The following is a 26,105-nucleotide window of genomic DNA, read 5'->3' on the forward strand; positions in this document are numbered from 1 at the left end:
GTTATTAAATCTTTTATAATATTATAAATCTTTAAGTAATTAGATATTATATCTATTTCTTTACTAGTTTTATAATTAGCTATATAGAATTAATAGTACTATTTCTTCTTTCTATTAGTATTTAGAAATATATATTATATATTTATTCTATTTCTTATTTATTTATAAACCCATAAATTCCTCTAATTCTTCTTGTTTTACTTCTTTAGAAAGGGAATAAATATATTAAAGAAACCGGAAAAAGTAGCAGAATTTAATATATCTTGGGAAAAGAGATCTATTTTATTATGAGAAATATTAGAAGTATTAGAAATATTAGAAAATATAGGTTTCCTAAAAGAAAGCTATACTTAATACTTGGGAGGAATATTTTGGGTTAAATTCGATTATAGATATAAAGAGAATAATAGGTTTTTATATATAAAAAGAGCTTATAGGCATTCCAATTTCGCTTAATCTTTTATATATAGTCTTAGTAAATTATTAATAGAACTTGCTCTTTAGTATTCTATAATAAAATTATAACTATCTAATAGAAGATTAGGTAATTTAATTCATTTTAAAGCCCTAAATCTAGGATACTATATTAATTAAATATTATTCTAATAAGTTAATAATTAAGTATTTTAATAAATAAGATACTAAGGGTAGTTCTCTAATAAATTAAGCGAGCTGCCCCCCTTAGACTGAGTTCAAACTGCGGTCCGGACCGCAGTCCGGGGTCCCGAACCACAGTCCGGATTAAGTAAACTAGACTAGACTATGGCCCCCTAAGACTACACTAGTCCAGTCAAACTGCGGTCCGACTGGACTAACATTAGACTATTGCCTACACTGCGGCCTTCGCGAGCTACAGAGATATGATGAAGCTTTGCAGCTCTACCAACAGGTTCTTGAGAAACGCAAAGAAACTTTACAGGCTCCACACCAGACAGTTGTCGATGTGCAAATAGGATTATGCGAAACTGGCTTATAATCAATTAGACTTCCATCTGGCAACGGAGCACTATTCAAAGGCGCTTGCACAGCTAGAGTCTTCAGACCAGGCTCAGAAAGCGGTGCACCACCCCCTTGCTTCTTCTTATGCCACTCTTGCTCTAGCCCTATCAAAACTTGGGCAGGCCGATGAAGCCAAGCAGCAGGCTGTGAAAGCTCTAGAGCGTGATCGTTCTGAGGGGCGCCAGGATTGTCAAGGACTCGGTGGCTTTGTGGGAGCCTTCGGTGAACTCCTGCTTCAAGAGGCGACGACGAGTTGCCAGCAGCTGCCATCTTCCGCGGACGAGAAGTCAACGACTCCGGCCTAGCAGCATTCATGCATAAACGACCAATCGCAGCAGCGACCAGTAGTTGACTAAAGACCTTCACCGGCAGGAACGCAACCACAGACACCTGAGCAGCAAGAAAATGGCGAATTACCGGTGCCTGAAACCAGGAAGGCGTCATCCCCGGTGCCACCAGGTGCCAAAAACCACCCCCTCCGCCTAAGCGTAAGCCTGCACACCTACAGCAGAAATTCACTGGCTCGAATGGTCCGAAGCTGCAAGCAGATGGGACAGCTTTCGGCTTGCATGACTAAATCTATTATGAATAGAATGGCATATTAGTTACCAATTCGCAGTGCCTGTGCCTTGAAGTGTTCTCGCCGTTCTCTGTGATGCTGCCGCACTTTAACTAACGGTGATAAGGCTATTTTCTCGGATAGACTGTCCGCGGAGAGCAATTTATTTGATAATATAATGCATTCCCCGATGAAACAAAACCAACTTGGGTTTACATGCAAGAAGCAGTTGCTACACAACAATTGTGAGGATAATATCTCTGATTCGGGTATCTCCACCCAATATTGGGCATGGGTAAACTGAGTATCAAATCCATGGCACAGAAGGGAAACTTGGAGAATGGAAAGAGCATCCGTGCTGGCGCTACCATCCTTTACAGCTCGTATGGAATGTGCAATATTATCAGCGCAACCGCTCCAGAGAAAGGTTAGAGTAAGGGTCTAAAAAGCTATTATAGAAATTAAGGAGATTTATTTAGATTGGTTTTAATATACTTTAGATACTAAGCTCAAGGCATTTGAGAATTATTTATTATTTTAGGTTATATTTTATTAAAGACTATTCGCTCTAATAGTTCTCTTCCAAGACTTTTATAATAGTAGCTAATAAGGGGCATAAGAGGTGTTTTTAGTTCATGGTTTAATTGCATAATAAGAGGCCTGAACCGGTCACCTCCAAACCAAAAGAGTAGGGGGACGCGTTTGTGCCCGCGATCCTCCGAACCTCAGCCGAAGGGTTTTATTGCGTAGTGGAGGGCAAGAATCGGTCCCCTTGAATCCAAGTGGTGAAAAGTCAGATATAGACCCTTCAATTATAAAAATAGGCCGAGCTCGTAGGGTCTTTTCTGTACACTCTTCTTCAATCTCACCAAAGGGGCCAGCTCTTCACCATCCAACGGTGTATCTGCCGCCAAAGCTAAAAGGAAAACGGCTGGATATTCGGAATCAATGATGTTCATGATTTGGGGGAGCGGCGAAAATGCAAATGAGTGCAATAGAGGAGAAGGGGAGTGTAATTTGGCGTTGGCCTGCCATTGGAGCTTTCAACGAGGGCTCGAGCCTTGATGTAATTCCCGGCTCTCGTTTACAAGGAATTTAGCGAACAAGCTCCTGGTCAAAAAGTGCCTTAATTTCGAGTAGGAATTATCGTCACGGCCCTTCGCAATTGATACTAGAGACTCTCTACTACTGCTAACAAAAAACTGAGGAGGATCAAAATACAGCTAAAATCTCAGCTCGGTTGTCTGAAATGTTGGTGGGATCAGAGGCTGCTTTTGTTTGGAAATTAGGGGACTGGGCGCCATTGGGGGGGGGGGGGGGGGGTCACTCGAAAGTGACTGGTTGTTCAGGGAAAGTTACCAGGACGGTTGATGGTATCAACCAGCGATTTCACATCAGCTGTCAAACGAGGATCAGGTGACACAAGGAAGAGAATCAAAATTATCTATATCCATCATCACCTCACCGTAGCTGCGCCAAATGCACCAACCGTCGCGGGGGTAAGCACTCAGGGGGCACTCATAATGCGGCTGACATCAATGCTGCCCCTCGACGAGCCGTGGCTGACCATTTCACAAATTGGACTCCCAACCTTCAAAAGTAATCTACTTCGCCAGGTAGCGACAATGAAACTAACACGATCGTACTGCAAAGCGAAACGGGGAAGAGGACGTGTGCCGATTCAATCGTGCAATCGTCATGAGCATGGGCAACGACATTGAAAAGGTTTGGGCCAAAGCCCACTGTGAAATCGAATCCTTTCCCGACCTCAAAGAGCAATAATACTGACCAAGGAAAATATAAGTGTGTATAGCAAAAGAAATCCCCCGTCCAATTTGAAGGCAATCCGATATCGAACCTCCCCTTCAGCTTCATATATGGCGGTACCAGAATGACAGGAGGGTCGATATCGGACGGTGATGAAGGTATCTTACGTTTCGTGATAGTCGAATGGGTATGGGTACTCAGGACGTACTTCGAAAAGCCTTACGGTTTCCCGTTTCCGTCCGAAAGCCATAATTCGACTTGGTGTCAATCGAGGATTATCTTTGTTGGATCCCATGAAAAGGCGACATTGCGTATTTGAGGTCCCGGAATACTCGGAGTCGTCCAACAGACCGGGAGAGCTGGCAACGGGCGTGCCAAGCCCGAAGAGTCTCACCAGGGTCTGCGTAGAGTCATTGTACTTCTTTTGGTACTCCCGTGAGTTCGTCGCCGGTGCCACTAGAAGATTGGGAAGTTAATAATTGACTACTTGGAAGAAGGAAACTAGAGAGGAGAAAATGAGGGCCAGTGGAGCGCAAAAGCTGAAACGAAGACAAATGGGGCTCGAAAAGGGGGAGAGACAAATAATGGGCATCCTTACATGGCGCGTTTTTGAGGGGAAAGTCCGAGATGCGTGAATCCCAAGTATACAATGGGAAACTTTCAGTGGTCTTGAATATGTCATAATTGCTTGTATTGTTAGACGGGTCGTTAGGGCTCCCCAAGTAATAACAGTATGTACGTCCGTCAAGGGTGGTTACGGCGGCCACAGGTCGGTATGGTGACAACGTTACAATTGCCGATCCTTTAGCCGGCATGATTTTGAACTCCTCGGGCATGAACGCTACTTGGCGGGTTGAGCTACTCGTGCTGTTCTCGAATGTGTCGCTGTAAATTGTCCTTGCGCGGAAAGCCTTTCGTGGTGTAAGGACAATCTCCAAATGGGCACCTGAAAGAGACAGGTGGATACAGTAATGGGTGGCAACTGGCTTGATGTCTACGCAAGTCCTTTCTCAAACCAAAGGGGTCTTGCTGGCAGTTGACAACTGTACAGGCAAATTGCTTATCGTGTTTGGTCTTATGGTGCCGGCTTTGAGGAATTTTAGCAACCAGTCATATCAGCTTGGATGGATATCTTACTTGAGCATATATTGTTTCTCGAATTCTTGATTGCAGAGAGCGCACGGGTAGATTGGCTGTCCACGTGGAGGGCTGCTTTGGGACCCGAAATTTGGAGGGCTGTTGAGCTCAAACTGCGGAGTTGTGATTTGCGATTGATCTCCTCCGGAGGTGGACCCTGTCGAGAGGCCGGGGACTGGAATGTTACTTGATGATTGGAAACGCTCCCGAGGACCAAACCCTGGGGTTGACGGAGGCTGTGGGTTGGGAGAGATAGTTCGTGCTGGTGCGTTGAATTCGATGTGATTGGGGTTTTGATTCGAGATTGACGGTAACGAATTTGTGGAGGAAGAGGAGGAAGCAGCAGGCGTTGGCGAGGCCCGGGTGCTTCCCGGCGAGGAGACCGCGGTGGAAGGACGGAGTGGGGGATGTGCTAGTCCACCATTCGGAATGGAGTAGTAGGAATGCAAGCAATAGGTGTCGATATTCTCGTTGATGGGATTTGGTTTTAATTCAACTTGCCAGGGACTGACATGTTGAAGGGAAAGATGTCCTTGATTGTTGTCTAAATTATGGTCATATGGGTCGCTCGGGATTGGTGGTGCGCGAAGACCAAGAAGCCTTCGCGCGAGGGTGACTTTGTTGCTCCTAGGAGCTCAGAGAGAACTGATCGTCTCTGTTCACACACACCTTGGAGGTGTGGCTCACAGATTGTTGTCTGCAGATGGAGGTTTTGCTGAACGAGACTCGTTTTTGCGATGCAAAAAAGATGGTGCAGAGCTCGCTGGCGTCGAGCCTTGCTTATATAAAAAGAGAAGGGGCGGAGCTACTGCAGTTGTAGAGAAGCGAGAGGCCTATTACAGGGATTGAGGAAAGTCTCATTGGGCAGCAGGCCGAGGAGGAGGCCCATCACCAGGAATTTGGCGAAAGCCCTCGTAGAAAATTGATGCGCCACAAGCTTGGGATGTGCCGTGTTCGGCGAGCAGGAGGAGGCATACAAACTAGGGTCATGCGTCGATATAGCTCAGTATCCTCCACGGAACCTTTGGAGGACCAATAGAAAAGAGCGTTAGGGACTTCCACCAGGCAAGTAAGACGCCATGAGCGGGCTTGGGATCGGATCGCCAGCCTTATGCGAGGCGCGGGCGGACGGATACTGAACTAGAACCGACGCTGGGTGTCCAAACGCTGGAACTAGCGAGACGGGTGCATCTCATCCGCATCGCAATAGATGCGCCATTAATCTCTAAGACAGATACATCTTCTGTCTATCCCTACACTCCTTATTTTCCTGTCAGAACCGTGATTAAGCTATATTCAGGAACATTTGTCTTTATCTAGTACTGTAAGGAGCAACGTACTGTTATTTCTACAGTGCCGTAACTGTTACGGGTACCCAATCCAGCTCCTTGCTAATGACGAAGATAGCCCCGCTATTCTATATTTAGAACTTCCCATGAACCCCCAACGATAGCTTAATGACATCACGTCTAGGCAATGTACATAATCTGATTTTATCGATATAATCACGAGGGGTCTTAAATTGTATTGATTTTATGGTATTAAAATCATCTATGTTTCTCGAGGCAAGCTTAATTACTCTTCAGCACGCAAAAGGTCAACAACAACGGTGGCGTGTGGCACCGCCACAAACACTTGCAGCAAAACGAAAACAGAAAAGGGGTGGAGAGAAGCAAAATGAGGTCGGGCCTGCTCCTTGGCGGGGTTAAAACCCAGCCTTCATGCGGATTCGCGCTCTATCAAAATGCATTTCACACTTCATTGCACATTGATTGCAGCACCTGCTACATCAACTCAGCAGGGGATTGTAAACCTTCGGAATAGATTCATCCTCCCCAAACATTTAAATAATCGCGCAACGACGCCTCATACTCCCGAAACAGACGGTGCATCACCATTCAATAACAGCCGAACCCTCTTTACGATTCGGTTCATCTGAAGCGTGCTTGCTGCAACCCCACGGAGCCGTAGACTCGTAGCAAGTTGGCCTGTCATCCGACCTAGAAGCAAAAATGTCAAGCCCAGACGTGAAGCTTTTCGGCCTCGAATCTATTTTTGTCAATACGGTTGCTGCATACAAGCTGTATAAATCGCGAGATTACTGTGATATGTTGCTGTGTCGGCCAAAAAGCCGTTAGTATTGGAGGAGAATGATAGTATCAGGGAGATGAAGTGAAGATATCCTTTTCTCGCATGTCAATACCTTTTTTTAATACTTGTATAAGGGTACCGTATATTGTTTCGTTGTCCTCGATTCCGTATGATGGGGGCTAACCTATCCAAAAGTATTGTTTGGGGAGTCTCATCACAAGATGCATAAAGTCGTGGATTTATAAGTATATAGGTACCCCCCTCATGACATTTTGCCGTGTTAACCGCTTATGTGTCATATTTTCACCAAAAATCTGTTCAGGTAGCCAGGAACCATCACCGGAATGGCCCCCAAGCTGCTCGGTGCTGGGGAAAAGGGTTAAAATATGCACTGATAACTGATGACTCGTTCCAGGTACAGTTTGGCACTAGATGGCGCACACCTCTATGTAAAGGATTGATAGGACTCAAAAGAAGCATAAAAGTGTTCTTCCATGCATCTTCCATGCAGGAACACAGGGAAGTGGAGTGGAAGCTTTGGTGGGGCACATCGCACTTTGGTGGCGCTCAAGCTCCCCCCTGTCTTCGGTGGCTTTCCAGCCATTCGTTGGCGATGTTTCAGCACGTGCAAGGCTGGACCCACGCTAATCACGACCTCATCTATTCTTCCAGGGACGCGACTTCTGCAACCTTCCAATCCAACGTCCCATGCGTGCAGGTGGTCAATCAATAATGCAGACTCTCTCGGATCATCGGTGGGCTCCCTCATAAGAACGGGCCCTTCTCCCCCCTTCTCCCCTTTCAATCCCACTCTCGACGCGGTCGATCATCGGTGCTCCTTCCCAATCCATCCCACGTGTGAAGCTTAACAGAGCTTCTGCGGATATAAATATGGATGGGAACCCCACGAGCTCAGTCGCTAGTTGGCGCATCTTGGATAACCATCATCATACCCGTCCTTGGGGTCATATTGTTGTTTCGTGTCGTTACCCAGGACTATTTCGCAATGCGCACCAATCCAAGATCCAACATGATGGCAGCTGTTGCTGCTTCACTTGCCCGGCATGGCAGTGCAGCAGCAGTTGACCTCAGCTGGCATGCACCCAATGCGACGAATATCAACAATCTGACGCAGGTCATGGCTGGTTCTGATATTTATGGGTGGGTTTACAACAACTCCCAGGTTCCAGCGGACGAGTATGGAGTCTACAACTGGTGTAACATGCCCCACGTCCGGAAGACAGAGTACAAGGTGCCTTCCTCGGAATACAAGCTGCAATACGTTGAAGTGGTAGGTTGTGCAATCAAATTGAGAGCAGGAAGCTTACAAGAACGCGCAGATCCACAGACACCACAAACGAACAGTCTACGCCTCCAACTCCTTCCCAGTCGAATCATACCCTTGGAACTGTGACGACGAAGACCTATTCTACTACGGACAACCGAAAGCTGGGAACAAGTCTACGCCGACGTATTGGCAGGGTTATCAGTCACCCACGAATCCGTTCATCCCAACCGGATTTCTGGGAACTTGCCAATTCCCTCAGATAACTGCTGCGGGTTTGGATGATTCTTGGCAGCATGGGCGTGATCTTTATGGTGTATACCATGATTTGTTGGGGTTTTTGCCAGATGATGCCAATGAGAAGGTTAGCTTCAGGGTTACGCAGAATGTCATCACCAGTGAGATTGCTGGAATGGTTGTCAACGGAATGTTCAACACTCAAAATGAGGTCCCTCTGCTGATCGAGGTGAGCATTTCCACTCTGGGTATTTTATCAATGCTAACAACCTTCAGGCCAGTGGATACGACTCTCTTGAGCCAACTTACTCCTGCTCGGTATCTTCAAACCTATTCAACAGTATCAAATCTGGCAGAAACTGGACCGCCCATCTCACGGCTGCTACCTCCTTGTACTCAACCCTGGACAATATCTCCGGAGTGTCTCCCACAGACTCTGGTTTCCACGCCAGCTTCGACCACTACTATGACAACCTCTCCGCCCGCCAATGTCACGGCAAGCCCCTCCCATGCAAGCTTGTCAACGGCGTTAACTCGACAACCTGTGTCGACCAATCCATTGCGGACGAAGTCTACAGACTAGGCAACTACGAATACTCCTACATCTACCGCGACGACCCGCGCAGTCTCGCAGCAAGCTCCACCGCCTACGGCGTCTGGATCGGCGAACTCACAACCCACATCCGGAACTTCATCAACGGAACCAGCAACGTGGTTTACAGACACAACGTCGCTCACGACGGCTCCATTTCCCGTCTTCTCTCAGTCCTGCAGCTCGACGTCATGGTCTGGCCAGGCATGGGCTCAGAAGTCGTCTTCGAGCTGTACAAGAAAGACACCACAACGCCAACTACCACGGCTTCGGTCATGGCACCAACCTGCAACCACGACAACTGTCTCCGCCAAGTGATCCGGCAATCTGCTTCGGCGTCAGCAGTCTGCCCTACGTACACCGCGACCGCAGTGACCAGCATCCCGACTTTCGCGTCCAACTGCGGAAGCGCTGCGAAGGTGTCGTCTGCTTGCTCTTGTGTCGTTACGCCGACTCCTACTTCAACAGCGGCACCGACTCCAACGCCGAGCAGTGCGAGCGGGTATTATATCCGCGTTCTGTGGAAGGGGCAGGTTCTCAGGAGTAGCAATCCGAGCCTCGGACTCATGGATATGGTGCCGCTAGAGACGGTGCTGGGGTATTTTGACGGGTTGGTGGGCGTGGGCGCTAGTTTGGTGGTAGGGAAGTGTAATGGCAGTATTGCTGTCTAAGGTGGCGGTATAATGACATGGGCGGTTCAAGCGAACCTGATAATTTTAATGTTAAATGACAAAGTTTTTCAGAGGAGAGATTGTGGATTATGTATTGTGGATCTCTTTCAGTTATGCTTTGTTTGTTAGCTCTGGAGTCAGAGTGATAGGTCATAAGAGGTAGGAGGCGAGGCGCATTGTGCCAAATACACCCGCGCTAGCTTCCCCGGAAACAGGGGGGTTTCTGGGGAAGCTAGCTAGGGGGTATTTGGCAATACTGCGTACAACATCTCTAGGGAAAAGAATGTAGCGAAGGAGCCACAGACAAGGGGTGAAGGCCAATTAAAAGTTCGTATTGTTTGCTTTCTGGTGCGGAACACCCCTGTCTCGCTACATTATTTTCCCTAGAGACGTTGTACTTCGGAGCTAATAGTAATAACCCGGGGCGAGGAGAGGAGAAAGGGGGTCTGAACCTATTTCCTTTTCGCATGTCGCCTCTTTCTCTAAAGTTGGAGTGATGGGTTATCATCTCTATCAAGATTGGTACATTTGCATCAAGTTGGTGCAGCTAATCTAATGCCTGGTCAGGTCTGATGGCGCGTGAAATAGATACGTCTATTGGAGCGGGCTGTGTGGGTTGGCAGCAGGAATGATTTCGGGCAGCGCGAGAGGAGTGGGTAGTGTGAGGAGGGGCTATATGGTGGCAGTTTGTGAGCTTGAGGAGGAGGTGAGTTACGGAAGAGGAGGAAAGTTGTGGGGACTTTAGTGAAGTATCCTCGCGAGAGAGATGAGAGAGAATGACGGACGGGGAATCAGAGAAGGAGAGCATGTGAGGCGATGGCAATGCAGAGATTGGGACTTGAAGGATAAGTGTTCGATTTGAAGCTCGTGGTGTACATCTGGTCCTCAATCCTCCTCGTCCTATCTCCAGTCAGCTCAATGTCCGTTGAAGTTGAAGGGCTGGGATAACATACCTCTTTCCCCCACGGCATCTTAATGGCTCGCAGGTAGTGCCTGTTCTGCCAGATGGTAATGCCTGCCATCACGAAAGCTGAGAGGCCGAAGATAAGGTTCATTGTCGAGTCAGTGCCGAGGGTTTGGGGAGAGGGAGGGATGAGAGGGTTTGGCATTAAGGTAGAGGTCGGGAGGAGGGTTGCAGTGTTAAGCAGCGTTTGCGAGGAGGCTGTTGGTGGAACTGGAAGGAAGATTTGAGTCGAGGTAGTTGTGCCTAAGTAGAGTAAGTACAGTTGGTGTGGGTTGGAGAGAGTCGAGGGCTTACTCTGGTCTGTGAGATACATGGCCGATGGAGGAATATTTGCTCTGGGTTCTTGAGGAAGGTTACTGCAGGGTAGTCGGGGTAGTTCCGTTGCCAAGCTTGGGACGAGAACAATGATAGTCAGTGACGAACAATGCGAATTGTTGACGGTGATGATACCGCTCCGGATGATGCTCGATGTTGTGGGGGAGATTGGTGCCTTGAGAGATTTCGTGCTAGATAACCTGTACATGGGGAGCCAAGACGCGCTCTTCGGGATGGGCTTCTGGATGTGCAGCATAGTCGATATAAGGATGGTGAGCTTGATCGCGGTCTGGTGCACAGCTAAAAGATGCATGGATTCTGCATGGATTCAGCATGGATTCAGCCACAACGAACCGCTCTGGAGATCGCCGAGGGCAGAGACACCCCTCGCCCAATCGCTGTTGGGTCGGAAAATCTTCCGAAAAGACTCCTGTCTTAGTTGCGCGTTTCTCGAAGCTGTCCTTACGAGGCTATGGTGTTAGCCGATCATTGAGCAACTCAGCAAGACATTTAATGGGGAGATATGATAGGGCCAGAAAGAGAAAGTTCAATTTTCTTCCGCGAGACTCCCGTAGGGCTGCTATCATATCGCAGAGCTACACCGTGATTGCGATGGTGGTGATGGCTGCCCAGGTGAAGTGTGTGCGACGATGCTCGAAGCTCACTCTTGCTCACCGCAAGCTTGTTCACTCGCGCTCTTTCCCCCCCTTGCCCAAGAGCCATTGGATGGTTGCCCAGGCGGCTTGTATGTCGGTGTAAGTCACGTGCACATCCAATCAGCCTCACCACCCAACCAGAGGGTTTTTGCGCGCTCTCAGTTCGCGATTGATGACTGATATTATTTCTTTACGGTGCAAGTGCATTGGGAGGAGGGCTGCCGGATGCATCCTTCAAAAGCAAAGCCAGTATGGTAAGTCACGTGCGTGGCTAACTTAGCGTATTTGCGCGAACCGACGAACCCTCAACACTTCACCAACTCCACTCCTTCCCACACATGACTCGTACATTCTGATGGCGAGGAGCCGACTTTCACGCAGCCTTAGACATCGAACAGCAAGTGCTGATTGCCCCATTTTGCCCATTGGGGGTTTTTGCGCGTTTGCCTTGGACCGTCACTGCGGTCCGCCCAGCTCTGCTGAGTTCTCACTGGCGAATTCAAGCAACGAGGCGCCCGCCTCCATGTCTCAAGTTTCCCAAACAATTGGAATGCAGACCTCACCGAGTCACCTGTCACTCAGCAGTGATCAACCAATACCAGTCCTCGCTTCATCGAACAAAAACAGGGGTAACGTGGCGCGGACTCATTGCCGAATAGTTGCTTCTGCAGCCTCATCCAATATGGAAGGAGCGGTCTTGATATCTTGGCCGTTCCTCCATTCTGCAGACCAACACTGGTGACTTATCCATTCTCTTCTACCGATTCTTTCGTCCCAGTCCTTCTACATCCTTAACATTACTGTTAATTCACAAGCATGCCTCCGGCAAGAGCAGGCGGAAGGCCGAGAAACGCCTGGAACGCTTCTCGACAGCGGAAGCTGGTGCGCTTGTACACCCTCAGCTTGTTGACAAAAGAGGAGATCCAGAAGGTCCTTGAGGCCCCTGACTTTAACCCAAGGCGAGCTCATCTGTGCTATCGACATGGCATGCCTCATTTGGTCTAGCAGCTGACCTCGCCAGCTCGAGTGATATCCAGAAGAAATTGCGAGCGCTGTTTCCCCTGGACTATGCGAAGGACCACCGCAAGTACCGGCCATCAAACGATGTCAATATGAAAGCGCGGCTTGACCATCTTCGACGATGCAAGCGAGGTCGGATTTCCAAAGAGAAGCGCTTACGCCATTATTCAAGGGGCACTTTTCGAACCCCAGCTTTCAAAGATCTACGACAGGACTCAATGGGCTCCTGTCGAAGCTTCGCCCATGCCTTTCGAGACTACTCGACTTTATCATCTTATGACATCCCGACCATACTTTCCCCCGACCTTGTCGATTCTGAGCCCGTAATTTCATCTTTGCTACTGCTGGATGGGTCATCGTCATCCCCTGCCTCAACAGAATCGGGATCGGACATGACGAGAACCACTTGCATAGATAATTTGTCTGGAAAGTCACCGTTGGACTTGAGAACGAGTGCAGCTTTGGACACAACCAGTTCACCCACAATAACCCATTCAAAACAACTCGAAATCTCAGCCACAAGAGCCAGAAGCATCCGTAGTCTCGGGAGACAACTGGCAGACAAATATTCGGAAAGTTACCTGAAGCACATCCACTCTATAATGCGATACTCTTCGAGTAACTCCTCGCGGTCGAGCCTGACTTCGTTTTCCAGTCGTGCGAGCTCGCTACTATCAAGGCATTCTGCCCACGACAAGTCAAATGCAGAGGAAGTCAGCTACAGCAAGCACCGGGAATGGACAGGGCCCTCCCATCCCTATAATCAAAAGTCTACATTGTCCACCCTAGATGAGATTGAACCTATGGAACTAGAAGTTTGGAACGAGCTAATTGATGAGGGGAAAGTTGGTCCTGGACCGCGGCCCCGATATCTGACTGTGTCACCTCTAAATCGCAAGTGCTGTAATTTCCTCGCACATATTGTATGCCTAAGGTGTGGATTCACATCTGATCACCGGTACGCAACTACTTGGGGGCAACTGGATTCCTCCAGCGAAAACTCATTCATCAACCGATATGATTTCTACGGAAACACGCCGCTCCATTGCGCAGCTGCTGGCGTTGTCCAGGATGGGTTTTGGAAGCTTCGCCATCGGTCTCTCCTTTGGCCGGGGGTGGAAGTTTCTCGTTGCAATACAATGGGAGAAACGTTTCTGCATATCCTGTGCCGAAGCGGCCCAAGAACACCAAAAGACAGTGCAGACTTCTTGTTGCTTTTAATGGATCTTTGTGTCACCGATTTTCCTTTCTCGAAACGCGACTGCCATGGTCGCACGATACTGCACATATTGTTCCAATACTCAGATGGTCAACACAGCATTGAATTTCTCGCAGAGATGTTCAGCATCATGAAACCAGATTTAGGGGTGAAGGATAATGCTGGATTTTGTGTTCAGGAGTATCTGGAACAGCTCGACCAAGGTGCAATATATAACCGGGGACTCAAAGCTTTGGTCAAGAGAACGAGTGCGCTCTCCCACCCACCCATCTTTCTCCCCAATTTCCATACCAACTGCTTTTCCTATTATGACGAAAAGGTTCTTAAAGCCTGGCTTGAAAATAATATCAAGCCTGGGAAAATCACATGGATCGACAATGCTGGGGACAACCCGCTGATAGCCATGCTCAAATTCTGGACACATGATACATCCAGAGACTGGTTTCTCGCGGAAGCTGCAGAGAGAATGATCCAGTCAGGAGATGTAATCCACATGAGAGACAGAGATGGCGACACTGCACTGGCCATCGCTGCACGGCGGGGGTTCCGACCAGTGGTAAGCCTCCTTATCGAAAATGGGGCTATTGTTCATAGCCGCAATTACCGGGGCGTTGGAATACTCAGACAGGTCGAACAATCTCTAGCTCAGGATCAAGCAAAATCAGACCCGGGTTTATGGTCTCGTCTTTGGAGCTGTCAAATAGCTTTAATCGACGCGGGAGCGATCGTTGATCCCACTGAGCGAGATGAATGGATGTCTCCATCGTCAAGGCTTTTGGTCGAGAAAGAGTTCGCGTACCGTGCCTCAGCTAGTAAACCATTACCAACGCCATACCCAAACCGTAGTGACGGATTATAATGGCGACTGCTAACATTGGGATCTGGTGGTGAGGCTTCTCTAATGCCAGCTACTTTTTCACAAAACATCTGCTTCCACAGTCTTAGCTCTGGATTAGCACAGTGAGTTCTGCTTTTTTTCCTGTGGAAATCACTCGATCAGTTGCAAGGGAGGGTTTGATGGCCATGTATATGGTTCATGAGAGTTGCGCTTGTCTCGTATCAATTCAGTGCAATGTTTAAGCGCTCAGTTTAAGTTTAGTCTCTGTGCCTCAGAAATCTTGTTGCCGGTCTCATCTCGTGGACTATGGGGTTTTCAGAGTTTTCAGCGCAGAGTAGCCATTCTGTCAGTTGCCATACACGTGATTCCCCCCTTTTTGGTTAGCTCAGCTGCAGAGGCATATAAACCCTTCGCTGAACCGTATTTCTTTGTACTTTAGACATCTCAATCTATATTAACTTTACCCTCATATTTGAGGCCTAATTGCATGCCAAATACTGCCTTGTTCATGCAATTGTCACATCCTGAGACCGACAGCCGAGAGCCTCTTTCCCCTTTCCTACCGCCTAAATGCACGTCACCATATAACAAGTCCAAGCACGAATGTGGCACAGAATGTGAACTCTGTCCCAGCTCAATTTGCCACCCTACCTGCGGCATGTCGAGCCAAAAAGTCCTCCCCGGCGCAACGGGAGAAACAGGCGCTCTATCCTTAATAGCTTTCCCGAATCTGGCGTATTCGTAAATTGCTTACTTAATTCGTCAATTCGCAATCTTGTGAATTGAGATCAGGAAGTCACAGCCCCTGTCCGACCTTCATCCGTCCACAAACACTATATTCCCGAACTCGTCAAAAGAGGAGTGAAGATCCTCATCGCTGATATTTCCTCCCCTATCGAAGAGCTGGCAACATTATTGAAAGGCGTTTATGTATTCATCAGCGCTATCTCAAGGATGGCGTTGATGGAGCAAGTGAGTGTTGTCATGGCAGCGAAAGAAGCAGGTGTCAAGCGCTTTGTTCCCTGTGGATTCGCTACAGTTTGTCCAGCAGGAGGTGTGAATCGTGTGATGAGGCTACGTGACCAAGCATGTCCCCTCCTCAACCACCTCTCAATTACACCAACCTAACAAGCAGACAAGAAGGAGGAAGTCCTCAGCCACATCGAGCAGCTGTTCTACGATACCCATTTACCGACGTTGGCTATTGGTACCCATTCTCCTTCCCCCATCTACCATCGGGCAAGATCGATGATTTCACCTTCCCTAAGATGTACTCGAAGATGCGTGGAGATGGCACCGCGCTTAATTTGATCACTGATTTACGGGATGTCGGAGATTTCGTCGCAAGGATTGTTGGTGATGGGCGGACTTTGAACAAATATGTCTTTGCATAGGGCGATGAGTTGATAGAAGGATATTTATGGCAGTATGGAAGATGTCTCTGGTGAGAAGCTGGAGAGGAAATTTGTAAGTTCCTCCATTGTTCCCTCCTATCCCGGCACAACTTCATTGACGCAGCAAAGATCTCAGGGCAAAGAAATGGAGGAAGAAGTGCTCGAGGCGAGGAAGTTGTTTAAGGAGGAGCTGGAGAATCGAAAGGCTTTGGGCAGGGTTGTGAGCGCGGAGTATGAGTTTAGCAAATATGTGCGTATGGATAATCGGGCTGTATTTGCGAGGTATCTTGGGTATTTGGATGCAAGGGAGGCGTATCCTGATTTTCAGCCGAGGAAGTTTAGGGTTTTGTAAGGGAGTTGGTCGATGGGGAAGCGCGGAGGCCGTATTCGGGTTTGCAGTGAGGTTTGCAGATAACGCTTTATGAATGCCGTTGACTTGTTTGAAGATATGCTAGTGAAAACCCGTCACATTCTTATCAAAGTATTATGAAATCAACCCATAGTTTAAGCCGAAGCCATTAGATACCGTCCTTGAAGTTCCCAGCTAAATTCAATTTATCTTCTTATCTGCTGGGGATATTCCAGTATCGAGCTGAAGTTCTGAACATTCAACTGAGCCCTGCTTGTTCCGGAGTCTCCCCGGGTATTCGAGAAAGTACTGTTTTAAAATGTCCAACCCGTAGAGGAAGGTCTGCTTCTCACTGCGCCATCAATTCGCTGTACATGCAAATAAAGTATTACAGTCAAGGAGAGCCGTGCTCATATTGTGAGGTACGTGGAACACCATAGTTTTCAACAGGCGTGCTGTCGACTCAGACTCCCAAAACAATGTGAACATCAAAGTGCTGAGAATGCTACCCCTCTCTTCCTTAGGTCTCACCATATATCTTGATGCCTAGCTCCAGCTCTTTTAAACAAGGGCACAATGTACGAAGGGCTTCGACATCAAAAGTTGCTTGTGGATCATGGATATTCAGATCTCGCAGCTTCAGCACTCGTAATGTTGATTTGTGGCGCTTAAGGGCTGGGAGAAGCTTTTGAGCATGATAGCACTCAAGTACAAGTTCTTCCAGTCGCTCAATCATAGAGGTAATGTCCATGAACTAGCCAACCAATTTATCTTGGCTACCAACAGGTGAGGGACCGAGGGTATCAGGTTGCTTTTTGTTTGGGGGGTGGGGGGGAACTTCGTCAAGCCTAATAGCTGGTAACTGGGCACACTGAACGCGAATTTAGCCAAGTCAATATACCGGAGTCTAAGCAAAGTTTCTAAGTTGGGTGCTGCGCATATCTTTCGCTCGAATTGGAGCGTCCAGTGGTTGTGCCAACTGGTAGGCCAACTTTCCTCGAGAGGGAGTAGCTTGAGGGTCACTATGTTCCGAGAGGGTATCTCCAGCAGAAGTCTAGGTCCAGGCAATCTCGGAGCCTTACCGAAGTCACAATGAACCCGGAGGTTTGGAAGACTCTTGGAACGCCCCCTGAAGCGTCAGAGATAGGCGGACTAAAACCTGTGGGATATTATAGGCAGGAAACTTATAGGGGATCTTCTGGGAAAACGGCCCCTGCGAAAGGATTAGGCACTGAGAAGACCAGGAGTTGTTGATCTTACTCCGGGTCTGTTAATTGTTGACATTTCGTCAGCAGCAGGACTGTAGGATCCCAATGCAAGTCGCTATCAATGACCGCATAAACTGCATATGACCACATATATTCCGAAGTTGGTAAGCATGTTGTATCTGGTTTTTCTTCCTAGAAAAGGATGGGGTCAAGCCTTGCTTTGCGGTAGCAGAAAGGAATGGCAGCCTCGTTGAAATTCCTCCACACTCCGACACTCGACGTAGCTGAGAAATATCGGTTGAGATTTCATGACGTTAGAAATAGAGGTCAGTGGAGATTAAAGGAAAAGAGAATTTAAAACAACCTGTTCGAAGATTATGTGCCATATCTGCTTCTGGTCAGTGTTGGGCTTTTGCAGATGCATCCCAAATTAAAGTATTCAAACGACATGCAAATCTACAAGCGTCATTGTGACAAAAAAAGCTATAGAAACGCTTTGGCGTATAACGACAATTAATATTGATATAGTTGGAGCGCTTTACCTCTGTGCTCAGAATATCCCCAAGGGAGGTGGTACAATGGCTCTCTTGGTTAAAGTTGGGTGCCGCCACAGAAGCCATCTTGCCAATGATTGAGTTCTGCATTCAACAACACCACCAAATTTTCTGGAGTCTAGAGCTTCCTAATGAATAAGAAGAAAATGCATCTTTTCTATCGAAAACAGTTGATGTTGATGGGGCTTGATGATGAGTTGACGTTGAAGTAAAGCTGCACGCTTACAAATCTCTGAATCAGCAACGCGTTCCCCTGAACCCAACGCGAACATTAACAACATCACCACTAACCAGCGACAAAATCCTCAACACTAAGCTTGTAACTTCAAGCTATCATCTTATAATCCCATGGAATCATATCCTTGATCATGGCGGAGCTTGCGATTGGCCAAACGGTCGAACTCAACGACGGCCGAACAGCGACCATCCGCTTCATCGGCCAGACTGAGTTTGCGCCCGGGGAATGGATTGGGGTCGAGCTGGAGGATAACGGCGGGAAGAATGATGGCAGTGTTAAGGGCGAACGATACTTCGAATGCGAGATGGGAAGGGGGATGTTCGTTAGGCTGGCAGCGATTACTTCAATCATCGACCAACCTCCCCCAGTTACGAAGCTGGCGGGAGTCAAGAAGGCAGCAAGGCCAAGCAGTGTTACCGGCTCTGGGCTGGGGAAGAGATTAAGCAACGCACCAGATCCGGCAGCTGGGAAACGGATGAGCATGAATGCTGCCAGTCCGAGTCCTGCGGCAAGGGGATCTCGACCCTCGAGTATGCTCAGAGTGAGCATCAAAAGTGATCTTATGTCTGAAATTCAGGTCTAACCATCTTACAGTCTCCAACGAAATCCCCTACGAAGCAACTTTCTGCAACGACATCGAATGCCTCTACACCACGAACTGGTACCCCTTCCAACGCGAGAAACCCCTCCGTTACACTGTCGAAACCCAGACCAAGTGTTGGAGGAGGTAGGACTTCGATGGGCCCACCGCCCCCGCCAGCAGCAGCACGTACATCAAGACCGTCACTGGCAGGCGGTCCAAGTATAGGGAACCGGACATCAGCACCCCCAGCCAGAGCTACAAGCGGGCGAATGTCACTTTCTGCACCCAAGCCAAGATTTCGTCCTGGGGAACGGGTTGGGTCGATTGGTAGCCAGTTGGGCAGTGGAAATGCAAGTGAGGGTAGTGGGCAAGATACAGGAGATGAGAGTAGGGGAGCATCGCCTATCAAGAGCGATCCTTCAGACACATTATCACCCAAGGCGGTGAGTCCTGTCTTGTCACGGACGTCTGCAGCGGATCGACAACATGCATCACCGACTTCGAATCGCAGCGGAGGATCTCCCGCGGCCCAAAGAGCAACGGGGTCAAGTACGGCTGCCAGCCGGGAGATCGAGGACATGAAGACTAAGCTTCGCCTCATGGACAAGAAGCGCATGGAGGACAGAGACAAGCTGAAGACACTCGACAAGATACAGGGTGAGCGAGACAAGTTTGAGTCAATCATCCAGAAATTGCAGACAAAATACCAGCCACAACAACAAGAGATTACCGAACTGAGGAAGCAATTGAAGGAAGCTGCTGCTCGTTTCGAGGAGGTTGAAAGTATCCAGGCGGAGCATGATGTTGTTCTCGAGATGGCTACCCTGGACCGGGAAATGGCGGAGGAAACAGCGGAAGTGCTCAAAACGGAATTGGAGGCTCTCAAGCAGAAGACCGAAGAGCTGGAATTGGAAGTCGAGGTCCTGAGAGAGGAAAATGCTGAACTTGGTGGGGAAATGAGTCCTGAAGAGAAGACGAGTCAAGGGTGGCTGCAAATGGAACGAAATAATGAGAGACTGCGGGAGGCTCTGATGCGATTGCGAGATATGACACAGCAAACTGAAGCTGAGCTTCGGGACGAGATCAAGAGTTTGGAAGAAGACGTCCGAGAACTGGGTTCCGTAAAGGAACACTACGAGGTGGTCAAGGAGAAGCTTGCTCAGTCTGAAGCTACAGTCGAAGACCTTCGTCAACAACTCGACAACGCTCTTGGTGCCGAAGACATGATCGAAGAACTCACAGAGCGAAACATGAGCATGAGTGAGCAGATTGAAGAACTCAAAGCCACGATCGAGGATCTTGAGAGCCTGAAAGAGCTCAACGACGAGCTTGAAATCAACCATGTTGAAACAGAGAAAGAGATGCAAGAAGACATCGATTTCAAGGACTCCATTATTGCGGAACAAGCACGCCGGGCACAACAACAAGAGGAAGCGATGGAGGATATGGAATACACCTTGTCGCGCTTCCGTGAGCTGGTGACCAATCTCCAGAGCGACTTGGAGGATATGCGAGCATCTCATGCTGTTACAGAGACGGAATCTGAGCAGCTGAGCAGCAGGTCACGAGCTATGATGGATCTGAACATGAAGCTTCAAGTTTCGGCAGCCAAGACCCAGGTCAAGACCATCGACCTCGAATTACGACGACTTGATGCTCAAGAAGCCTCGGAGCATCTCGCAATTGTCCAATTATTCCTTCCAGAAGCATTCCATGCTGACAGAGACTCTGTTCTCGCACTCCTTCGTTTCAAGCGCGTTGGGTTCAAGGCTAATCTTCTCCATGGATTCGTCAAAGAGAGAGTCAACGGACAGTCGTCTACTGGGCATGAGGACGATATCTTTGCTGGATGTGATGTTCTTGATAAATTGTCTTGGGTTTCTGCGATGTGCGACCGTTTCGTCAATGCCATCAGCCATTGCTCGACGGAAGAATTTGCGAAGTACGAAGGTGCTCTGTACGAACTCGAACCCGTTGAACGAGCACTGAACGGATGGATCGACGGGCTGCGAAGAGACGAACTCAAGGAGAAGCAGTGTGCAAGCGAACTGCAACGCACTATTGCACTGATGTCTCACTTAGCGGAGGTTCACATCTCAACTGGTCTGGCAAGCTATGCTGATGAGGTTCACATGCGAACTCTTGTCATGCAGAGCCATCTTGAAAATGCAGCAGCAGCAATGTCAGCCGCAAGATTCATGGTCCAGACCAAGATTCCAAGCCAAGGAGATGAGGATGAGCTTGCTCAGCATTTTGCCCGAAAGACTGACTCTGTGATCACACAAACTCGAAGTGCAAAGGTCATCATCAGCAAAGCTGTAAGGGCTCTGGAGGATCTCAAGATTCGGTCGCTGTCTCTTGCACCGGATACTCTCCAGGCATTCGAGCAATGCGAAATAGCAACCGAAGAATTGGCCAAGTTTTCTCGAGAAATCGGGTTCGATCTTTACACTCTGCTACACGAGGAAGGGCGAAATGAGGCTTTCACATACTTGGAGGTTCAAAGCAGTGTCCATCGTACGACCTTGGCCTTGTTCGCATCTAGCGAGTCAGACCTGTTCTCTACATACTCCAATAAGCTTCGGACTTTGACATCTGCTTTGGTGGAACTGGCCGCTTTGGCTTCCGATCTCGAGATGACTCAAGAATTCGAACGAGCTTCCGCACCTTGGGTTCTCAGATCCCAGGAATTGAAGTCATCAAAGACTATTCCTGTGGATGCAGAGGAGGAAATGCGTCGCTTGAGGGAAGACAACCACGAGCGTGCGAGACTCATTGCCATGCGGGATAAAGCTCTCGACGAAGCTTCTGTCAAAGTCGAACTCTTGGAGAGCCGAATGCGAGATGCTACCAAGAAGAATGAGCGCATCACCGAATTAGAGAAGAAGATCGAGGATGCACAGAAGCTCGAGGCTGAATTGAAGGAGTCAATCGAGTCCCAGAACAAGGAGATTACGACTGCCGAGGCAGAACGAGAGAAATGGAAGAAGATCGCCGAGGACACAAAAGCTCTCGGCGTCGTGGCACCGGGTTCGAAGGCGGGCCAGGAGCGTGCCGTTGCCACTGCGCGGGAGATGGAAGCTCTCAAGACCGAGATCGCCAACTTGCAAGCTGCAGTTCGCTACCTGCGGGAAGACAACAGACGTGCCCGTCTTGGCGACTCTCAAGGATTGGAGTGGCTGGAAGCACCTTTGACTAAACCCAAGCCCAAGGAGGAGCAACGCAAAGCTCTTGTACTCACCGAAGGCCAGGATGTTCTCAACGAACTTCTCAATCTTGGTAGCACCGCGAAGATATACGATCTCGGCACGATGCCAAAGAACAGACTTGCGTGGAGACCAGCTAAGGCGACGCCCCAATACTTCGTTGCGAAGCAGAGAGAAGACTACGAAGCGTGGAGTAGCTGGAAGGAATCTGTGGTCAAGAAGGGCCGGGTCCTGGAAAAACGAGATGCCAACCGAGGCACGGAGAAGAAAGCCAGGGGCAATTTTGCTGCAAAGGTTCAGCTGCGGCTCCCGGATTTGGAGGGCAAAGGTATCGGGCCAGGTGGAGAGGTGGAGATTGTCAACCCGGATGATTTTGAGGGATTCAGGGGAAGGCTTGGTTTCGTGTAATGTACCCAGTATACCCAGAGAGATACCCAGGAGTGCTCTTTTTGGCTATTGCCTGTACAAAGTACATACTCAATGTTAATACTTGTACTGGTGCTGAACAATTTTGAGCCCTTTTTGGTGACGTGCTAGATCTTCCGGTTCTGCCCCCTCCTGTCTTTCAAACATCCAATTTGGCAGAAAAGCGGAGGGAATCACGTGAGAGTGGCGCTAAAACGTTCTCCAGAACATCCCGGAAAATCCCCATGCAATGACTGGTCATGAAACAGTGGCTGAGCGCTGCGAAACATCCGAGACCAACAATTTTGTCCACCATGTCCTCTCCATGATCGCCAGCTCTTTCTCTTCATGATTTGCACACGATATCACGGTTTGCGATGAGGTTATTTCTGTTCCTTGCCGCCGCAGCAGCTGCGACGGCGGAGTATGTTCCAGGGCGAGCATTCGATCGGTTTATTACGATATGGCTAGAGAACCAGGTATGCCCGCTCTTCCCAGCAGCTACTCGTGCGCCCAGATCTAATCGACGGATAGGATTTCAATGCGGTAGATAAGAATTCAGATATTGCAGGGCTGGCGAAAGAGGGCGTTCTTTTGACGGAATATTATGGACTGACGCATCCCTCACAACCGAATTACATTGCGTCTGTTGGCGGAGACTACTTCGGATTGAATCATGATGCCTTTGTGAGGATACCGCAAAATGTGTCGACGTTAGTGGATCTGTTTGACTCGAAGAATATTGATTGGAGGGGGTACTTTGAGGGGCTACCAGGACCTGGGTATATGGGAGAAGGGAGTACGGCGTTTGATGGCTCGGGATGGGATTATGTTAGGAAACACAAGTTAGTGCTCTCGGAGTTCTGCCAGATGAATACCTGCTGATATTCTGAAGTCCATTCGTATCATTCGACAGCGTAAACCTCAATGGCACTCGATTATTAAAGCTCGTAAGCTTCAGCGAATTCGCCGCAGACGTCAAAGCGAACACGCTTCCCCAATACGCACACCTCTCTCCAGATATGCTAAACGATGGACACAACACAAGTCTCAAGTATGCCGCGAATTGGACACAATCCTTCCTCGCTCCTCTCCTCGAAAACGAACAATTCATGAACAGAACACTCATCCTCCTCACCTACGACGAAAGCGCCACATACCCAATACCAAACCACATTGTATCTCTCCTCCTCGGCGGCGCCATCCCCAAAAAGAAGAAGGGAACGACGGACGACACATTATACACACATTACTCTATCCTCTCAACACTAGAGAATAACTGGGAGTTACCAAACTTGGGAAGATATGATGTAGGAGCCAACGTCTTCCAGGTCGTAGCCGATCAGACGGGATACACAAACCATGCACCTGAAAATGCTGCTTCGGTAAACAATTCTTTATCTTATGGAGGATTCGTGAACAGCGACCCAGAGAAATATTTACCAATACCAGCACCAAATCTCAAGTTGGTAGGGGCAGGAGGGCAGGGAGTTGATGACAGTGTTCACACACACTGGAATACAGCTGAGAATCAACTGACACCCTACGATGGAAGTGGAATCTTGTACGATGGAGGGAACGGAGTGTCAGATCCCAATGCACCCATTTACAAAGCTCAAGCGCCAGCTCCGAATGTTACGAGTACGGCATCTCCGGCTTCCGGTACGAGGAATTCGGCTGCTGTAAGAGCAGTGTTTTTGGATATCAGATTAGCGGGACTCGGAATGCTTTTGAGTATGGCGTTGGTTGCGGTATTGGTTCTGTAGGGTTGTATAATACCATGATTGGGCAATGGAAGCGGCTACTATGATACCATTTCCCGCGATGTTAGTTAGGGAAGTAAACAGACATCTGCATGCATGCACGGCGGCGTTACGAGGCTTATTTCCGGATATGGAATGACTACGGCGTTCACGGAAGAATGAGATTGATTTTGAAGAAGGTTCATTTGCTTGTCTTGCTGAGTTTTGCTTGCTGTTGCCATGATCCATGTTCTATGTTCTCTATCTGTATGCGTTGCCTTGTCACTTCGCCTGCTCCGGTTCTGCTTGAGCTCTTTAATAATTCCCAAGAAATTGGAGTCAGCATGCTTCTTTCCGGTAGTTTGAGGTGTAGAGTGTCCCAGAATCTGTGGGGCAGGGAGTAGAATGTCTCAAGAGTTTATTGGACAATACGAGCAGAATGTCCTAAGAACTATTGAGACATTGCTACGGGAGATCAATACTCCGCAAAGTTGGGACTGGCATCTGCACGTGGCTAGGAGTTCCGTATGAGGCAGTTTTCGAAAGCGAAAGCGAAAGTGCAATGACTTTGGTAATCGTTCTTGGCCATCTGACCTGAGTCAACATATTCAATTTCTCCTCCCCTCCCACTCAGGTCCTCTTCTAAATCGCATGCACACAAGATGCTCTCAATAAATCAGCTTGATTTTGTACTATTCTGCTTACAAATGTCTCGTAACTTGACTACAATCAACGCGAGAGCACTGTGGCTCTGTCATCCATTTGACATCTCATTCCTTCGTCCTCGATTTCCGTTGTTACTGACTCGTAAAGCACATGAGCTGGAAACACATCCACTCATCTTTCCACCGAAATTAGAACATCGAGTACCAGTTGCGATAACTCCAGGAGTAATCGAAAGAAGAGCTCACCAACCTCGAAACCCTTGGATGTCGAAATCATCGATCTCCGATCAAGAACACTGAAAGCGAGGCGCCGGCGTATATTCTGATATCGATATCGCACGTGGTCCAGCCTCACGGCAATCGGCTCTCGCAGTGACCTTTATTATATCAAATAGTGAATTCTCACGTAGGCATTACATGGTAAGCACTCTTCTCCCGCCAACACACAATTTACATTGTGCTAACAACAACAGTGGTGACCGCTCATTGGGTTTACGGGCCGAACTTGCAGTTATTCTCGGGTCTTCGGATTGGTTATCGGGTTTGCATGACGAAACTGTTCTCTCAGGCTTGTGTTATCCACTACTCCGCCAATTTTTTTGTTTTTTGTAAATCTTTTGATAAGTTGGTGGATTTTTTTGAGCTTACTTATTTTGACGATTTCGCGACCTCGCTTAGGTGAATAGGGGAATCAACACTCACGTCTTCCTGGCTTCACCTGATACCGTTATGCATGATTATCTCCAAATCTCCGATTAACGTTCGTGTTATGAGTTAAAGGATTTCTCATTCCGAGATGTACAATCAAAGTCCCCCTTCCTTCTTTTTGACGGGCTATCATCGCGTGCGCAGCGTCGTATGCAAGCAACGCTTCGCAACTCAGATTTTCTCAACTACATCTCTTCTCCATCACCACCGCCTTCCTGCAACTTCCTTTCCCACTTTAATTCGAGAAGCCAATATTCTTGGAAATGGAAAACCTCTCCCTTCTCTCCCTCCGAAGTCACCCACAAGCTCAGCCCACCCATCACCTCCCCTCCCCTCCCCATCCTCCTCTTTTCCCCGCGAAATAAGAGACACAATCTACACCCACGCCCTCACTCCCCCACACACTGTGACCGCCGTCCCGCACCCCTTCAAATAAACATCACCCTCTCTCCCACCAACGATCATCAAATTTCAGCACCGTATTCCCTCACGGAGTACAAACCGTCATCTCCATCTCTAATCCGCGCAAACCGACAGATCTACAACGAAGCATTATCCATCCTGTACGGCGCAAATACCTTCTGTTTCACCAACTCCGAACACTCCGCGTCTTCGCCCTCCAAATCGGCACCAATTCCACCCTTCTGAAGAAAATCGCCATAACGCTCATCCATGTGCCGACACGGAGAGCCGCCGTATTGCC

At 48.5% G+C, this 26,105-nt stretch overlaps 8 protein-coding genes across 8 annotated transcripts; 6 read left to right on the top strand and 2 right to left on the bottom strand.

The window, feature by feature from the left end:
• Positions 1-879: 879 nt before the first annotated feature.
• K444DRAFT_635302 (uncharacterized protein) lies at positions 880-1,443 on the bottom strand (the record flags this gene model as incomplete). Its single annotated transcript, XM_024883845.1, has 1 exon — positions 880-1,443. One exon carries the CDS (start codon positions 1,441-1,443, stop codon positions 880-882), a length of 564 nt encoding a protein of 187 aa, XP_024730408.1.
• Positions 1,444-3,383: 1,940 nt separating this feature from the next.
• K444DRAFT_148652 (uncharacterized protein) lies at positions 3,384-4,612 on the bottom strand. The gene is made up of 3 exons (XM_024870592.1): positions 4,463-4,612; positions 3,924-4,412; positions 3,384-3,781 (listed from the first exon to the last, which is right to left on the bottom strand). The coding sequence occupies exons 2-3, from the start codon at positions 4,159-4,161 to the stop codon at positions 3,489-3,491; spliced, it is 531 nt and encodes a 176-aa protein (XP_024730409.1). The 5' UTR covers positions 4,162-4,412; positions 4,463-4,612; the 3' UTR covers positions 3,384-3,488.
• Positions 4,613-7,583: 2,971 nt separating this feature from the next.
• On the top strand, positions 7,584-9,338 carry K444DRAFT_635304 (histidine acid phosphatase; the record flags this gene model as incomplete). Its single annotated transcript, XM_024883846.1, has 3 exons — positions 7,584-7,844; positions 7,894-8,304; positions 8,352-9,338. 3 exons carry the CDS (start codon positions 7,584-7,586, stop codon positions 9,336-9,338), a joined length of 1,659 nt encoding a protein of 552 aa, XP_024730410.1.
• A 1,130-nt stretch (positions 9,339-10,468) lies between these two features.
• K444DRAFT_619043 (uncharacterized protein) lies at positions 10,469-11,398 on the top strand. The gene is made up of 2 exons (XM_024881443.1): positions 10,469-10,545; positions 10,597-11,398. Exon 2 carries the CDS (start codon positions 10,951-10,953, stop codon positions 11,374-11,376), a length of 426 nt encoding a protein of 141 aa, XP_024730411.1. The 5' UTR covers positions 10,469-10,545; positions 10,597-10,950; the 3' UTR covers positions 11,377-11,398.
• Positions 11,399-13,145: 1,747 nt separating this feature from the next.
• On the top strand, positions 13,146-14,784 carry K444DRAFT_619044 (uncharacterized protein). Its single transcript, XM_024881444.1, has one exon. It carries the CDS (start codon positions 13,433-13,435, stop codon positions 14,369-14,371), a length of 939 nt encoding a protein of 312 aa, XP_024730412.1. The 5' UTR covers positions 13,146-13,432; the 3' UTR covers positions 14,372-14,784.
• A 224-nt stretch (positions 14,785-15,008) lies between these two features.
• On the top strand, positions 15,009-16,096 carry K444DRAFT_646709 (uncharacterized protein; the record flags this gene model as incomplete). Its single annotated transcript, XM_024885234.1, has 5 exons — positions 15,009-15,091; positions 15,208-15,440; positions 15,521-15,732; positions 15,764-15,817; positions 15,869-16,096. 5 exons carry the CDS (start codon positions 15,009-15,011, stop codon positions 16,094-16,096), a joined length of 810 nt encoding a protein of 269 aa, XP_024730413.1.
• Positions 16,097-18,151: 2,055 nt separating this feature from the next.
• On the top strand, positions 18,152-22,389 carry K444DRAFT_599321 (uncharacterized protein). Its single transcript, XM_024878565.1, has 2 exons — positions 18,152-18,634; positions 18,688-22,389. Exons 1-2 carry the CDS (start codon positions 18,224-18,226, stop codon positions 22,288-22,290), a joined length of 4,014 nt encoding a protein of 1,337 aa, XP_024730414.1. The 5' UTR covers positions 18,152-18,223; the 3' UTR covers positions 22,291-22,389.
• Positions 22,390-22,664: 275 nt separating this feature from the next.
• On the top strand, positions 22,665-23,909 carry K444DRAFT_486996 (acid phosphatase-like protein; the record flags this gene model as incomplete). Its single annotated transcript, XM_024873133.1, has 3 exons — positions 22,665-22,766; positions 22,822-23,132; positions 23,183-23,909. Coding segments are annotated over 3 exons (1,140 nt in total), but the record flags the coding sequence as incomplete, so codon positions are not given.
• Between the last annotated feature and the right edge of the window lie 2,196 nt (positions 23,910-26,105).

This window comes from Hyaloscypha bicolor, assembly GCF_002865645.1.
Source record: "Hyaloscypha bicolor E unplaced genomic scaffold K444scaffold_142, whole genome shotgun sequence".
NCBI classification, from domain to species: domain Eukaryota; kingdom Fungi; phylum Ascomycota; class Leotiomycetes; order Helotiales; family Hyaloscyphaceae; genus Hyaloscypha; species Hyaloscypha bicolor.

Excerpts from the sequence above, each read along its gene's own strand:
- K444DRAFT_148652 (XM_024870592.1), bottom strand. The coding sequence starts at position 4,161 with ATGCCCGAGGAGTTCAAAATCATGCCGGCTAAAGGATCGGCAATTGTA. Across the intron at positions 3,782-3,923 it reads TCCCCTCAAAAACGCGCCAT|TGGCACCGGCGACGAACTCA; the intron begins GTAAGGATGCCC and ends CCAATCTTCTAG.
- K444DRAFT_619043 (XM_024881443.1), top strand. The coding sequence starts at position 10,951 with ATGGATTCAGCCACAACGAACCGCTCTGGAGATCGCCGAGGGCAGAGA.
- K444DRAFT_619044 (XM_024881444.1), top strand. The coding sequence starts at position 13,433 with ATGGGAGAAACGTTTCTGCATATCCTGTGCCGAAGCGGCCCAAGAACA.
- K444DRAFT_599321 (XM_024878565.1), top strand. The coding sequence starts at position 18,224 with ATGGCGGAGCTTGCGATTGGCCAAACGGTCGAACTCAACGACGGCCGA. Across the intron at positions 18,635-18,687 it reads GACCCTCGAGTATGCTCAGA|TCTCCAACGAAATCCCCTAC; the intron begins GTGAGCATCAAA and ends ACCATCTTACAG.